Here is a 17,097-nt window from a genome sequence, read left to right as displayed (position 1 = left end):
TTTTGCCTAACGTGGCCCTCCTGAGGCAGCAGCAGCAACAGATGATACCCAACACAACAAAGAGCCTGTCGTTGAAATCCTGGGATCACAGTCCAGGTGGATAGATGATAAATAAAACGTTGCAGAGCCCAGTGGAAGCAACGGCAAAACACAAAAAGGATGCCGTGCCAGGGGGAAAGGAAGCAATCAGCAGGGCCGCAGTACAGAGCAACAAAGTTGCGGTGGGGGTAGAGAGCCAGTCCTCCAGTCCAAACAGGCACTTCCATACAGTTCCCTACCCTCTGTTCAGGGCACAAATCAAGCCTCCCAGGGTAGCGGGGCAGCCTCCTAAGGCAGCGGGGCCGAAGCCGCCGCCGCTCGCGCAACGCCGCCACCGCCGCCGCCCAGCTGTTCGAAAAAATCACCGAGGGAGGTAATACCGTCCAGGGGCCACCCGAAGGCAGCCCCCTCCTCAAATAATTACCTCCCCGGGAAGCCCGAATGTTGATCTCTTGCAAGGACCCCTCCGTTGTCATGTTCGGGGTCCTAGTCGCCTGGAATCTATCGCTATTATTTCTCAATAGCCGGAGCGTTGAAACTCGGCGGCCATTCCCATTCTCACGCATGCGTTTTGGACGATCTAGGCACTGATATGTGCTAAAACTATGATGATCTTACTTAGATTCTATGATTTCTGTTAGGATCAAGCCAGCTTCTCATGTTGCCACACAAGATCATTTCACATTATTTATCATACTAATTCTGTCTGCTCCAGAATTAATTTCCCTCATTTTTTTAAACTATTTAAAGCTATTTTTTAAAATAGCTGCTAGTATAGAAACCGACTGTACAATACTGAATATCTATTTGCAGTAGATCCAGATATAGGAGTACAGGTAGTCCTCAACCTATGACCACAATGGAGTCCAAAGATTCTGTTGTTAAGTGAGTCATTTGTTAAGTGAGGTTTGCCCCATTTTACAACCTTTCTTGCCACAGTTGTTAAGTGAATCACAGGAGTTGTTAAGTTAGCCCAGTTATTAAGTGAATCTGGCTTCCCCATTGACTGTTTGTCAGGAGGTCAGGGAAGCAGATCATATGACCCCGGGGCACTGCAACTATCATTACTATGAACTAGTTGCCAAGCATCTGAATTTTGATCAAATCATCATGTGGATGCTGCAAAGGTCGTAAGTCTGAGAAAGGATCATAAGTCACTTTTTTCAGTGGGTTGTAACTTTGAACGGTTACTAAACGAACTGTTGTAAGTTGAGGGCTAATTGTACCTCAATCAAAAGAGTGACAGAGACGACAAGAAACCAGCAGGAGGAACTTTTATTTCTTCCACTTGCTGGACCACTTTTCTTTCTTATATCGAACCTTAAATTTCTGTGAGTAGGTTCACATGGAACATGATCGGAAGGGTACATGTGCATCAGGTATGTGATTGTGTGTCTTTGTGGGGAACATTGTGAATTGATTATCAAACAAGCCTGCACCTAAACTCAACAAGGCAAAGTGGTCAGTGAGAAAAGAAAAGTTTAAAAGGTAAAGATTCCCCTTACACACGCGTGCTAGTCATTCCCGACTCTAGGGGGCGGTGCTGATCTCCGTTTCAAAGCTGAAGAGTCAGCGCTGTCCAAAGACGTCTCCGTGGTCATGTGGCCGGCATGACTAAACACCGAAGGTGCACAGAACACTGTTACCTTCCCACCAAAAGTGGTTCCTATTTTTCTACTTGCATTTTTACATGCTTTCAAACTGCCAGGTTGGCAGAAGCTGGGACAAGTAATGGGAGCTCACTCCATTACGTGGCATTAGGGATTCATACCACAGGACTGCCAACCTTTCTGATAGACAAGCTCAGCATCTTAGCCACTGAGGCACAGGCTACAAAAACCAAATAGGGCTACCCATTTGGATTATGGGAGAATTGAAGCATGCAGCGTTTGACAGAAACAGTCTGGGAGCTACATAAAGACATGATTCAGACATCTTACACTTTATGTAACTATTTTATTTTGTAGGCAGAGGAAGCAGTAACATAATTTAAAGAACCCAGCAGTTCCCCGATGCTGGTACTTTTTGGCCATGTATACGAATCTTCTATCGCAAGAAAATGTTGACTGAGCATATGCTTCTAATTTCATTTCATGCTTACCAGAGTACAAGGGGGAAAAGTCCTACCTGAATCATCACTGTAAAGGTTCATCTGTCCGAAGTTTGCATTCACATCATAGGCATTTGTTTCTTGCAAACTGACATCAGATTCTGGCAGGTTAAATACATAAGCAGAAGAATAAAAGTCACAATGCACTGTTATTTCTGCCTCCATTTAATATACTTTGCTGTTGGATGTGACCCCTTCCTTTAATCTTAATCTCATTAAATAAGTAAGTGTTTCTGTTAGTATAATAGATGCAGAAGCTGCTACAAAATATTTAAAGCACAGCTGAAAACGTATAAATGTTCAAAATTGTTCCCCCCCCACCCCGTTTATATTTTCTGTGAGTTTCGCTAGTTTAGACACCTGGGAGACAAACCTGAATCATATTCAGACATATGGCTCTCTCTTGAGGAATCAAATATGAGGAATCAAAGCCTAAAGCAGGTATATTTATATATTCCCATATCCATATCCATAGCATTAGTACTAGCCAGAGTGAATAAAAATCAATGATCAGATTTTTTAAATTTAAATTGTATTCTTTTTTATTTAAATTGGTTTTTTTTAAATCAAATTTATTTTAATAAAATGCTTTTGGAGTAAAAAAAAATCTATCTAAATATAGTTTTCTATTTAAGATACATCAATAATTTAGTTTATTCAGCATGAAATGGAGCTTAGTTATGTAGCATGAGGTTGTATATTCTGCAATTTTTACATTTTTGGTAAAGTCATTCAATGAATCCAAGCTCTGCAAGCTAAATAGGAAACTGTCATTTTGTTTGCAAATAACATTAAAGTTTCTAACTACCAACAAGAATGAGTCCTTACATTTAAAGAGCACCTGTCATTTCAGATCCATCATGGCATCCACTGTTAGTGGGCATCCACTCACCTGTGCCTCACCTTGTTGTGTCACTGCTGCACCACCAGCTATCCCATTAATGTGAATGGGATTGTCGGTGAGTCAACAGTGCGTCAGAGGAGGAGCTGCTGCGGGACAGAGATGACAGTTGCTCTTTAAAAATTATGATTTAAATCAAATTGATTTAAATCAAGCCTTTTATTTACTAGTAATTAAAATCATGATTAAAATCATGATTTAAATCGTGATTTAAATCAAATTGATTTAAATCAAATCTACCCTGGCACTAGCAATATCACTTAGACTTATATACTACTTCATAGTGTATTATAGGTGTCTCTGAGAGATTTAGAGAGTCAGCATATTGCCCCCAACAACCTGGGTCCTCATTGGCCGACCTGGGAAGGATGGAAGACTGCTGCAACACTACATTCTAACCCAGTGTTTCTCAACCTTGGCAACTTGAAGAATGCTGGCTGGGAATTCTGGGAGCTGAAGTCCAGACATCTTCAAGTTGCCAAGGTTGAGAAACACTGTTCTAACCACTGGCCACCTATATCCAACTCTGTCTGTCAGTCTCTGTCTCTCTCCCTCTCTCTCCCCCTCCCTCCCTCCCTGTATATTTCAGAACTGTTTTGCCCTTTCTAGAGCTAAAAGAGAAAGTCTGGTCCAAGGTCTCCCACCTGGTTTTGTGACTAAGGACTATCACTTTGTGAGGACTATCACTCACAGTTTCCTGATTTTAACCGGGTGCCTTAATCACTCCACCAAACTAGGTGTTTTCTGATTTATATTAGGTAGTGCATAATTAGGCAGCGTAAAGAAATCTTTTGCTTGAGACCATAACATTACGTTTGCTTTATCCAACCCACATTTAACACAAGATGCAATGGGATTTCTTGTGGCTAAAAACTAGATTATGCAGCAGAAGAAGCAGATCTTCCTAACAGGGATGGATAGAGTGCCACCTACTGATTCCCTAGGTATTTGAATCAAGATGAATACTATTCAAATGGAGAGGATCCTACTTTTAGGCAAAAGTGTAAAACTGGGCTAAAAAACATGATTCGCAAAGTTCAATTTCAGCAAATGGCCTAATAAGGATGAAATGCATTCACCCCTTCCAACATAGCAGAAGACATGAGAGGGAAAATAAACATTTAAAAAAGGATTCATTTAAAACAATGTCAATACCAGCAAAATACTGGGCGGGAAAGAATCATTTAACGTCTTACTTGTAAAATTAAGTACTTATATAATCCCTTACTTATTTTAGAAATAAGGGCTGACTGCGCAGTTGGAGATGAGAACAACGTATTTAAATTAAGAACAGAGTGTCTCCTCTGCCTCATTTAAACAAGCTCTAAATCCATTTATATACATTTCTTGGACAGACAGATGTCATTGTATCACAACAGCAACAGGAATGAGTCATGACTATGTTTCCAATGGGGGGTGGGGAGGAAAGCAAAGTTATGTCTTCTCTTTCAGCAAATGGAGGTGCTAGGAGGTGCTATGGGCAGAGAAAGTTCACACCAATTAATTCTAGCAGGGTGAAAATTGTACAATGATTAGGAAATACACTTTCTTTGTTAACTGTTGAAGAACCGAAGAGAAAAATTAAGGGGAAACAAGGTTTTGGGGAAAAGGGAGAAAATTAAAAGTTCCTACATATAGCCAAGGATGTGCTTGTTCTAGCTATGTATCTATATTTTCATAGTACAAGTAAAGGTAAAGGTTCCCCTTGCACATATGTGCTAGTCATTTCCGACTCTAGGGGGCAGTGCTCATCTCCGTTTCAAAGCTGAAGAGCCAGCGCTGTCCAAAGACATCTCCGTGGTCATGTGGCCGGCATAACTAAATGCCGAAGGCGCATGGAATGCTGTTATCTTCCCACCAAAGGTGGTCCCTATTTTTCAACTTGCATTTTTACATGCTTTCGAACTGCTAGGTTGGCAGAAGTTGGGACAAGTAAGTTTGAGTTTGAGTTTGAAGTTTATTTATATGCCGCTCTTTTCCCTGGGGGGACTCAGGGCGGCTCACAACCCAAGGGGGAGGGGGAGACAAACTTTTAACATATAAGACAATACATAATTAAAAAACACAACATTCATACCATTCGGGCGGGTTACAGTCTTAGCCCCAGGCCTGACGGGATAGCCAGATTCTGAGGGCTGTGCGAAAGGTCTGGAGGGTGGTGAGGGTACGAATCTCCACGGGGAGATCGTTCCATAGGGTTGGAGCTGCCACCGAGAAGGCTCTCCTCCGCGTAGTTGCCAGTCGGCATTGACCGGCAGATGGAACTCGGAGGAGGCCTAATCGATGAGATCTAATAGGTCACGTGGAGGTAATTGGCAGTAGGCGGTCTCTCAAGTACCCAGATCCACTACCATGTAGGGCTTTATGGGTGACAAGTAGCACCTTGAAGCGCACCCAGAGATCGACAGGTAGCCAGTGCAGCTCGCGGAGGGGAGCTCACTCCATTAGGCAGCACTAGGGATTCGAACCGCTGAACTGCCAACCTTTCTGATCGACAAGCTCAGCATCTTAGCCACTGAGCCATTGTGTCCCTCATAGTACACGTAGCATAGCACAATCAGAACTGGATCCTAATATAACACTCTTTATAAATAGCCGGAGTGAGTGTAGAGGTAGAGAGACTACAACCCTATTTTTTGGTTCTCAAATAAAATGCAAATTGAATGCATGTCAGTTATTGTAGCCCAAGTAGTTGGAAGCACCTAGTTAACCTTGGTTGAATGGGGCAAGTTAAGCATGGTTGGACTTAGTTATTACTTGGATGAGAGACCATTTGGATTAGAGAATTCCAGGGTTGTTGTTTAGGCTAGAAAGCTGAAAAAGCATCCCCAGAATTCTGAGTGTGCTTCCCTAAATTTTCCCTTATTTTCCCTAAAAATAAGACAGGGTCTTATTTTCTTTTTACCCCCGAAATAAGCACTTGGCCTTATTTTCGGGGAGGCATTATTTTTGAGATGCAAGTGGCGAGCATGGTCACCTCATAGTTGCTGCTGTGTTGCAATATTTTTGGGGAAGGCTTATTTTCAGGGGAGGATTTATTTTAGCGCATGCCCTCAAAAGCCCGATTATTATCCAAGGAGTTCTTATTTTCAGGAAAACAGGGTACAATGAATGTACTTTCTAGTCTTTATATCAGAGGTCCTAGCATTCACAGAATACAGGTAGTCCTTGACTTATAACAGTTTGGTTAGTGACCGTTCAAAGTTACAATGGCACTGAAAAAAGTGACATGATCATTTTTCAGCATCCCCATGATCATGTGATCAAAATTCAGATGCTTGGCCAGGTCATGTGACCACCTTCTGATAAGCAAAATCAATGGGAAAGTCAGATTCACTTAACAACCGGGTTATTAACTAAGCAGTTGCAGTGATTCACTTAACAACTGTGGCAGACAAGGTCGTACAATGGGGCAAAACTCACTCAACCAATGTGTCACTTAACTACAGAAACTTTGGGCGCAATTGTGATTGTAAGTCGAGGACTACCAGTATGATGAGCCCTCTTGGAGTAAAACAGGTTATTGGTTAGATTAAAAACATGACAAAACTAACCAGCATTTTGTCCTTATCATCAGCAGGGTATAACTAATATTGGCAATCAATACTTTTTATCTTGCTGAAAAGTTTTGTATAAAAGCACCTGTTGAGCATGATGACTACTGAAAATCAATACATATGAACTCATTTATTGACTGGCATGAAAGAGGAATATAAATAAGGAATATGAATGAAGCAAAATAGATACAGGTAGTCCTTGGCTTACAACCATTCATTTAGTGACTGAAGTGTAGCACCGCTACACAAAGGGCCTTATGATGGGTCCCCCGAAGTTACAGCTCTTGCAATGCTTCAGCAGTCATGTGATCAAAATTTAGATACTTAGCAGCCTCTCCCACTTATAACTCCAGGGTGTTTCAACTTCCCCCATGTGCCTATCCTCCCCCCCACCCCCAATCTATGGCTGTCCTTCACTTGCTGGATCTGCTAGCCCAGGTGTCAGCAACCCGCAGGCTCCTTTAGAGCCAAGGTGGCGCAGTGGTTAAATGCAGCACTGCAGGCTACTGCTAGATCAGCAGGTCAGCGGTTCAAATCTCACCGGCTCAGGGTTGACTCAGCCTTCCATCCTTCCGAGGTGGGTAAAATGAGGACCCAGATTGTTGGGGGCAATATGCTGACTCTCTGTAAACCGCTTAGAGAGGCCTGAAAGGCCTATGAAGCGGTATATAAGTCTACTGCTATTGCTATTGCTATTTGACCCGTCTCCTGCAGCTCCCTGCCAACCTGCTCTCTGCCCCGAGACTCTGGCCCGACCCAGTCACTAAACCTGGGTAGGTGTGGCTGGGTGGGTGTCATGTGACTGGGTGGGTGTGGTGTTGAGTTGGCCACGCCCACTCAGGTTTTGTGGCTCCCGGTTTCCTTTTCTGTGGGAAACAGGTCCAAATGGTTCTTTGAGTGGTTAAGATTACAGACCCCTGTACTAGCCTTTCTACCCACAGTTGATTTTCACTGTCTTCTTTCTTGCCATTGCTGACTAGGTGTGCCCAGCCTGGCCCTTCATGAAGTAGCTGCTGGCTATGTCAATCTTATTCCCAAAGCTGTGCCCGCCCCTTGTCCAAACTGCACATGGCTTTGTCTAAATTGTGTGCAGCCTTCTCATGAGATTTTGGAAAGCAGATGCATGAAAAGACAGTTATAGCTGCTTCGGTGCGAAAGAACCCTTTGGTTCTACACTTAGTGAGTAGAGGAAGAATACAAAGCTACCGTTAGTGCTTTCATGATGAACATCATTTCTTCTTGAAAAGTTTAGGGCCCAATGTCTTTAATTTGAGGAAGATTTGGCACTGATTTAGTTAAACTGATTATATTAGAGGAGAGCAAACTTTTCAGATAGGAAACACCACGAAGTGATTTGACATAATACTGCGCATCCCATCCTCCCAAAATGTTAAATTGGAAGAAAACAGGGGTTTTTTTGGCCTTCTTTAATTAAAAATTCTTGGAGAGCCCTGAATGCCATCTAGTGTATCATAAATGTAATGGCACCCACCGCTTACAATATTACTGATCAGTTATACAAATTATATGGGAAAATACTGGTAGCTGACAAATCACCTGAAATGGCAGGGAGGTCTTCAAGTGATTTTTCTGATACATTCTTCTCATTCTCCACAGCTTCTTGTAATTCAGTTCTTGGCTGCAGATTCTCCACCACTTCAGAACTTGGTGCCTCATACATTTCATCTGATGAATCAGCGGCTCCATTTATGCCTAGTTCTGTTCAACCAAAATAAAAAATAGTTGCAACCCATAACGGAAGCTTATTCATTTAAATAACCGTTCAATTAATGACCCATATGAAATTGATGGACTTTCTAATATACAATTCGGGATGTACTCGGGGCTAAACTGAAAGAAATCTTGGGAGTTTTATGATCAGAGCTTCCCAAGTGTCCCTGGCTGTCCTTATTCATATATGCACCTAAATAACAGGTAGGAAGGAACCTTAACTTAAGGGTTACAAAGCACAGTAGCAAGAATCAACTTTTGAAAGCAGAAAATTTTCAGAAGGCTTGAAGCTCTAAAGCAGGCCTGTCAAACCGTTGGCCCGTGGGCCGGATGGCGTGCAGACCATGCCCACACTGGCTTCACAAAGGCAAAACATGTCACAATACGGCACAATATGTCACGCGACGCAATTGAGTTTGACACCTGTGCTTTAAAGCATAGCTTTAAAGATGAGGAGAAAAACAGAAATGAGACCACAGACCATGACAACTCAGAGGAATGAAGTCCTACTGAAATAAGTTTGTAGCCAGTAAGGAATAGATCTACAATTGTCTATTCAAAAACAACTTTCATTGTTTGTAGTGTATCTTATTCCCCAGTAAATGTAGAAACAAAGAATGTTCTGTATTTTTCAGACTATATGACACACCTAGATTTACAGGAGGAAAACAATAAAAATAGGGGAGGGGGCTTCACGCATCGCATTTTCGCCCTCCCTGGCCCCCAGAAGCACTCTTCAGTGATTCACATGTCCCGTTTTTGCCAAAAAACATGCCTGTTTTTGGCTTGCAGAATGCTTCTGGGGGCCAGGAAGGGTGAAAACGTGATACGCGGAGGGTTCGGAATCCCAAAAACAGGCCCGTATTCGGTTTATAAGACACACCAAAATTTTCACTCACTTTTGGGAGCGGGAAGTATGTCTTATACTCCGAAAAATACGATAAATAATACTCTCCCAACACAATATTATCAGTCTGTACTATATATAGAAGTACAGGTAGCCTTCGGCTTACCATAATAATTGGGATTGGAATTCCTGTTGCTAAGCAAGGCTGTCATTAAGTAAGCCATGCCCAACTTTACTACTTCTTCTGCAGCAATCATATGGTTCTTAAAACGAATCCTGTGGTCATTAAGACAATCCAGCTTTCCACATTGATTGTACCTATTGGAAGCTGGCTGGGAAGATCAAATGATCATGTAACACCAGGATGCTGCAAACCGTCATAAAATACATGCTGGTTGCCAAGTATCCAAATGTCCATCGTATGATCCCGGGGACACGATGACAATCTAATTGCAAGCACCTATCATAAGTCACTGTTTTCAAGGCTATCGTCACTTCCAATGGTCACTAAAGAAATGGTTGTAAGTTGAGGACTATCTGTAAGCATAGGCCAGAATCGATTCAGTTCATTGATTCAAGACTGCTCATTTCCTTTCCTGTTGAAAATTTAAGCCGATTATATTTGTAACATATAGTTATGCTTGTAAGTTTAGGTAACCTTTGCAAAATGACTTCTTTTCTTGCTATAATTTGTTTAATGAGTATGCTATTCTGTGATGACTTAGTAGCTAACTCTGAATCACAGTAGAAATGAAAAAAGAGTTAGGTTGATTGCTCGTTTACTTACAAAATGCTCGTCCGCATCTTACAAATTTTACAAGGGGTCTGTAAACTCACGGGCCCAACTGCACCTCTGTCTTCTCAACACGATCCTAAACTCTTTGTTTTAAACAGCAGCCCTGTGGAGCAAACCTCCCTTAAGCGACAAGCAGTGAAAGCAACACCATCACCACACAAACATTTACCACAATGTGAACGTGCGCCAAAGCTCATGAAATTATATTATTACCATTTGGGTGCCCACTTATGTAAGCAGCCATGTCTGCATGGTCAGCTCCCCTCAGGGCTTCTAGAAAGGGCGAGAACCAATCTTTCTTCTGTATTATCCTATGGAGCATTTCTCTCACTGCCGATTTATTCCCCTCTTTATCCTTTTCGACGACTACCTGTTGTAGGAAAAACAAAGAAACATGTTTGGCAAGACGCTTCACAATGCATATCAGTGTTTTTTCTTATTGTCAAATACGGGTAGTCTGCGATTTATGGCTACAACTGGGAGTGGAACGTCTGTCACTAAGAGAGGGAGTTGTCCCTGATTTTACGACTGTTTGGCCACATCGTCAAGTGAATCCTGTGTTTCTTAAGTGAATCGTGGGATCGTTACCAAATCCTGCTTCCCCATTAACGTTTCTTGTTAGAATCTGGCTGGGGAGGTTATAAATGCAAATTACGTGACCCTGGGATGCTGCAATAGTTGTTAAGTTACTTTGTCCAGCACCGTTTCACTTTCAATGGCCACTAAATGAGCGGTATTAAGTATCTGGGGATGCAGATAACTAACAATTTGACTAGGTCTCTTCATACACTATCTATCAACCCTCAGGCTCCCATCCAGGGGGACCCTGTCTATCACCATGCCCACTCGGTCATACTTACATGCCACTAACGCTGCCACGTTGATGTTGCCTCTCTGATGTCGATTGAGCCTGTAGCTGCATATGGCTCTTCTACTCGGGTGCAACTGCCTACTCTGATGTAACTCTTTTGCTCGGATGCGTCTAACCAGGAAAGAGGCTACGATGACACTGAGTGGGGGTGTGGCTGAGGGTGGGGGTCATGGTGATTGGTAATGGTAGGTGGGTGTCATCTGGGTGGAGTTGTGGGTGGGGCTGGGTGGGGTAATGGTATGTATGTATGTATGTATGTATGTATGTATGTATGTATGTATGTATTTAGTGTCACAACCCCTGGTATGCCCAAATATGGGAGGAAGCCTACTGTTTCCTGGGTGATGGTGTTAACTTGGTTAGAACTGACTTGGATTTGATTACCTTTGTATCATTGTAATTTAGTGCTGGTTATCATGTAGCTTCTTAGATCAGTGTTTCTCAACCTTGGCGACTTTCAGTCCTGTGGACTTCAACTCCCAGAATTCCCCCAGCCAGCTATGCTGGCTGAGGGATTCTGGGAGTTGAAGTCCAAAGGACTGAAAGTCGCCAAGGTTGAGAAACACTGTCTTAGATAGAGATAAAAGTTTTTCACCAAACAAACTGAATTTCTGTTTGTATGCAACGTGAACACTGGAATGTGACATTATCTTTAGTGAATTGTGCAAACCAGCATCTGCATTTCCTGCTTGGATGAGGGGAGCACATCTTTCTCCTTCTGTCCTGGCCACTTTTTACAGAGGCACAATTGAGAGTGTTTTAAGAAATTGCATCACTGTTCAATTTGGTGGCTGCAGCGCCTCAGAAAGTGGTAACGACAGCCAAGATGATTATAGGAAGCTCACTTCCTGTCATTCAGGATACTGCTTATAAGCGCTCTGTGTTTAGAGCTGAAAGCATTGTTAGAAACCCCACACATCCTCTTCATGGTCTGTTTCTGTTGTTTCCCCTCTGGGAGGAAGTTTCAAAGGATTTATAGCAGGACTACCCAATTCTGTAACAGCTTTGTTCCCTATGACAGGGGTGTCAAACTCAATTTCATTGAAGGCCACATCAGGGTTGTATTTGACCTCTGTGGGTATGGCCAGGGTGGACATGGCCACCTCAACATCACTCATTGAGGCTCTGTTTTTGGCTACGGCGGCCTCCTGCAACCCTCTACGAACTAAAACACTGCCCACTTAGGTTGTTTTCAGCCGTGATGGCCTCCTGCAGCCCTCTGCCAGCGAAAACAGAGCTCGGGAGCCTGGGTGGACCACACAGCTTCCCAACCTTCATTTTCGCTGGCAGAGGCACTGTGGGCCAGTTCTTCACTGTTTCCAGGGTGGCCCTACAGGCCAGATCTAAGTACCCCACAGGCCAGCTCCAGCTCATGGGCCTTGAGTTTGACAACCGTACCCTATGCCATCTATCTGATAAACTCGCAAGCTTTGTTTCTGTCGCCATCTACATGTATACATCCAAACTAGACTGTGTTGTTTCTCCATGTCATCTAGTACAGTGGTCTCCAACCCCCGGTCCGCGGACCGGTGCCGAGCCATGGAGTACCTGGCACCGGGACGCGCAGCGGCCGGGGGCCATGATCGCTGCAGCGGCTGGGGGCCATGATCGCTGCAGCGGCTGGGGGACATGGTCGCTGCAGCGGCCGGGGGACATGATCGCTGCAGCGCAAAGGCTCCTGGGCCGTGCGCAAAAGCTCCTGGGCCGTGCGCAAAGGCTCCAGGGAAGAGAGCCCCGCGCAGGTACGCACGTGTGGCCCAAAGCTGACGTGTACCTGCGACCCTGCAGACGTCTCCCCAGTCTCCCTGCGACTCTACAGAAAACGCCTCGCTCAGCACTGGCTGGTAGTGCGGGGGACGCTGATTACCTACCTTTCTTGCATGTTTAAATACAATAAAATAAAAGTTGTTTAATCAAAACAATCTGATATATAAACAATCAATGTGTCATCGCGAACAACGCCCCCCCACCCCTGCACGCGCTCAGCGGGCCACGGTAAAATTATCAAAGGCTGACTGGTCCGCGGCGATAAAAAGGTTGGGGACCACTGATCTAGTATATGTGGATATATGCATAATTTTATATTATTTGTTTATTTATTTCATCATGCTTATATAGTGTATATTAGAGATGGAGACCCTTTGAGAGTTGCAATGAAATTTCATTTTAATGTATGTCAATTAGTGTACATTCCAAGTGACAATAAAGTTAGTCTAAGTTCTAAGTATTCCTTGTTCAGCCTTCACAATTGGGACCAGCAATTCAGTGGTTAAATAAAGTGGTCACTAAGTGAAACTGTGATCTTGCTTCACCTGTCCTTTGCTTTCTAGACCTTTAAAGGTTGTAAATGCCAGGATTTGTCACAAAGTTGCTTTTTCATGGTCATTGTTAGCTGTGAATAGTTGCTAAGCCAGGCCAGGAGTGAAATTCAACAGGTTCTGGAGAGCCAGTAGCGGAAATTTTGAGTAGTTTGGAGAACTGGCAAAAACCACCTCTGGCTGGCCCCAGAGGGAATGGAGAATTTGCAGTATCCTTCTGCCACGCCCACCAAGCCACGCCCACAGAACCGATAGTAAAAAAAAATGAATTTAACCACTGAGCCAGGCCATTGCTAAACAACGGCTACTCTTTATATGCCACTCCTTAAGTTTTCAAAGAGTTATACTTAAAACAATTTCCAGCTCTCTTCTGAGCAGCCTTTGTCAACTCAAGCTCTGCGAGGTGACCTACCAGAGCAAGCAAAGTCAGAGAATGTTCAAGGCAGACTCCTTACCATAGCAGCAGCCTGATTTTGAAATACTTCATTCTTTTTGATTTCTCTCATTGTTGCTGCAAGGAACTGCTGAGCTAGGATTCTCTAGCTCCAAAACCCAAGAAACACATGGTGAGTTTCTCCAAAGCAGTTTCCTTTATGATTGCACACCTATAGACAGAAATCTTGCCCAACTAAAGCAAACTACTTGCATCATTAAGATATACTCTGAGTACTTCTAAGGAGGAGCAGTCTAGACCAGGGGTGTCAAAGTGGATTTCTTCGAGGGCCGGATCAGCATTGTAGTTCTCCTCCGTGGGCCTGCAGGGGGGAGGACTGGGGTGGGGGAAGATGGGACGTATGTCTCGTCTGCTGGCCAAAAACGGGCCGTGTGGATTAAAGTGGGATTCATTTTTTTTTGCTACCAGTTCTGTGGGATTGGTTGGCATGGCATGACTTGGTGTGCGTGGTTTGGGGGGCATGGCTTGGTGGACATGGCAGGGGAAGGATACTGTAAAATCTCCATTCTCTCCCCACTCCAGGGGAAGGTTACTGCAAAATCCCAATATTCTCCTGGGATTCAGGAGGCAGAGAATAGATGGGGGCAGGGCCAGTCAGAGGTGGTATTTACTGGTTCTCCGAACTACTCAAAATTCTTGCTACCGGTTCTCCAGAACTGGTCAGAACCTGTAGCACGGAGGCCCCATGAGGCCCGTTTTCAGCTTCCAGCAGTACTCTGCTGGACAAAAATGGGCTGCATGGAGGCCTCTCAGAGGCACTACGAGGCCTGTTTTTGGCCGGCAGAGTGCTAATGAAGGCCAGGAGGCCAAAAACACCTACCCTGCGACCCATTCTGGCCAGCAGAGTCACTGCGGGCCGATACTTTGAAGGCTGGCTCCATGGGTCAGATTTAAGCACCCAGTGGTCTAGACTCTCTTCCTCTAAATCAAACTATCTAAACTTTGCTATCTCTTATTTCTCTGGAATGCAGACACCCACCCCCTTTCCTGCGAATCCAGACATTTCACCACGAGAACCGTACTCAGGTATAGTAGTGCAGTAATAAAGCTCCAGAGTAGACATTTTATGAAGACATCAACATCCCCTTAGGGAACTACAGTACAGTCTCCATAATATGCTGTCCCCCTGGCTTTGAGTTGGTAGGAAAAAAACATTCTTGCCCTTACACTTTTTAAATTAGGATAAATTTGTAACCTGACAAGCAAAGTCAAGAAGCCAGATTTGCCTTACAACCATGTTATTAACTTAATAATTGCAGTGATTCACTTCACTATGCAAAATAGCCAGGTATAATCCTCAATTTGCCCAAAGAGCCCATAATTTCTGTTGCTAAGTTATGTGAGTTTTGCCCCATTCACAACATTTCTTGCGTAATGAAGTGAATCACTGCAGTTGTTAAGTAAGTAACATGGTTGTAAAGCGAATCTGGCTTCTTGACTTCTTTGCTTGTCTGGTCACAAAAGGTGAGCACATGACCCCCAGGGCACCGCAACAGGAGAAGGCAAGTGACAAATTGTGCATCATGATAGACTTCACACCTTATGTGCAACATTGTGATTCAAGCATGAAAACGTCATGAAGCACCCACTGTTTTGGCATCATGGTGATTAGGAGCAGAATTCTATGGTCACTGGAGCCTTCGTGTTTATGACTGTTCACTTCAAAATCCCCTCTGTGAATAATTGATTTTTGGTCAGCCTCAGTGTTAACCATCTCAGTTAAGAAATAGGAAATGTAAACAAGTACTTCGCCCAGAGCCCCTTATGAGGGAGCTGGGTGGTTAAAAAATTAGGTGAGACAGAGAAAGAGATCTCTAAAATAGGTATTGTGGACAAGATTCATTTGGCCAAAAAAATATATGTTTGCTCCAAAATTGATTTGTAAGGTAATAATCCGCAAATCAGATTTTACATGTAGGATGGGTTTGACCTTCCATAGGGCCTACTACAGTTTTTCCCCCCTCAATCTCCACAATTTTAAGGTGAGTGAAGGTATGGTGGGTGGGGAATTCAGAGAGTTCAAGCCAGGGGTGAAATTCAGCGGCAAATATCACCTCTGGCTGGCCCCAGATGGGGAGGGGATGGGGATTTTGCAGTATCCTTCCCCTGCCACACTCACCAAGCCACGCCCACAGTAGTAAAAAAATGCATTTCACCACTGGTTCAAGCACACACATTTTAAAGTTGTTGAGGTTCAGAAATCCAGGTCTAGTGTAAAGAATCCGGGGATTCATCCCAAATACCTTGAGAGCCCTCTTCTTTCCTGATCTCTCTCTTCCCATTTTGCTGCCCCCACCTAGTTTCGGGAGAGGACCCGGCTTGGCGTCCCGACTGCTTTGTTCCAGCTTACCCGCTCCATGTCTTCCAGATCCAAGAGCCCCCTTCCCAAACACTGGACGGCCACCTGAGTAGCCTGCAGCGTGTCGGTGAGGCGATCGAAGAAGAGGTTCACCAGAGCCTTGCCCAGGTCGCCGATCGCTTCCAAAGAGGGCGAGGGCAATTCGCTCAGGCTGGGGTCCAGGTAATTGGCGGCGCCGTAGCCTCCTCGCACCAGCGCCTCGCAAAACTGCTGGCATAAGCCCGGCGAGTCGGCGGCCTCTTTCTCCACCACAGAGAGCAGCTTCTCCGCGGCTTCCACGTTCCCCTTTTCTTTAGCCACGGCGCGGAGCTGAAGTTTTTGGTCGAGGCTGAGGGACGGCATCATATCCAGCACTCGATTCACTTGGACGCTGGCCTTGATCCTGTTTCTAAAGCAAGAGATCAAGTAGAGGACACACTCGTCCCGGGATGGGCTGGCGGCCGCTTCCATCCTGCTGCTGCTGCTGGAGCCGCCGGCGGGGAACCGCTTGGGAAAGGGAGGTGATTCCGTCTCCGCGCACGTGGAAAGCAATCCAGAGCTCGGCTCCCAAACTTACAACTTCGCCCGCTGGGGAAACACAGCGGGCTGTTGGTTTCCCTCCTGAATCCTGATCCTGTCGCTTGAAATTCAATCAGCTGGGCGATCTTCCGGCTGCAAGTTTCGGTTTCTATTCTCCGTGGGAGCTTAGTTTCCCTTTGCTCTGAAGGGGGAGTGGTTTTTTCTACTTTCTCCTGCCACGGAGGACCTTACCGCCTGCTCCGTGAGATGAAACTAAGGCGGTCAATGTCCTAGCTAGCTTTGAATTATATTGATATTGTTTATCAATATCATTGATTGCTTATTTGTACCCTATGACTATCATTAAGTGTTGTACCTTATGATTCTTGATGAATGTATTCTATTTTATTTTTCTTTATGTACACTGAGAGCATATGCACCAAAGACAAATTCCTTGTGTGCCCAACCACACTTGGCCAATATTCTATTCTATTCCATTCCATTCCACTCCACTCAATTCCATTCTATTATCAGGGGCTGCCACAAAGAAGAGGGAATCAAACTATTCTCCAAAGTACCTGAGGGCACGAAAAGAAGCAATGGGTGGAAACTAATC

At 44.3% G+C, this 17,097-nt stretch overlaps 1 protein-coding gene across 1 annotated transcript in view; it reads right to left on the bottom strand.

Moving 5' to 3' along the window:
* IFIH1 (interferon induced with helicase C domain 1) overlaps positions 1 to 16,794 on the bottom strand; it is a 44,167-nt gene extending 27,373 nt beyond the window's left edge. The window contains exons 1-4 of the mRNA XM_032220837.1: positions 15,975 to 16,794; positions 10,195 to 10,351; positions 8,165 to 8,326; positions 2,167 to 2,250 (exon numbers count right to left, since the gene is read on the bottom strand). Of these exons, the coding sequence (XP_032076728.1) occupies positions 2,167 to 2,250; positions 8,165 to 8,326; positions 10,195 to 10,351; positions 15,975 to 16,433 (862 nt within the window). The 5' untranslated portion in view covers positions 16,434 to 16,794. The remainder of the gene's footprint in view (positions 1 to 2,166; positions 2,251 to 8,164; positions 8,327 to 10,194; positions 10,352 to 15,974) is intronic.
* Positions 16,795 to 17,097: the final 303 nt, after the last annotated feature.

Source organism: Thamnophis elegans, chromosome 1 (genome assembly GCF_009769535.1).
Source record: "Thamnophis elegans isolate rThaEle1 chromosome 1, rThaEle1.pri, whole genome shotgun sequence".
In the NCBI taxonomy this organism is placed as follows: domain Eukaryota; kingdom Metazoa; phylum Chordata; class Lepidosauria; order Squamata; family Colubridae; genus Thamnophis; species Thamnophis elegans.
The sequence above is the reverse complement of the archived record's forward strand: the minus strand, read 5'-3'. Positions and strand labels throughout refer to the sequence as shown.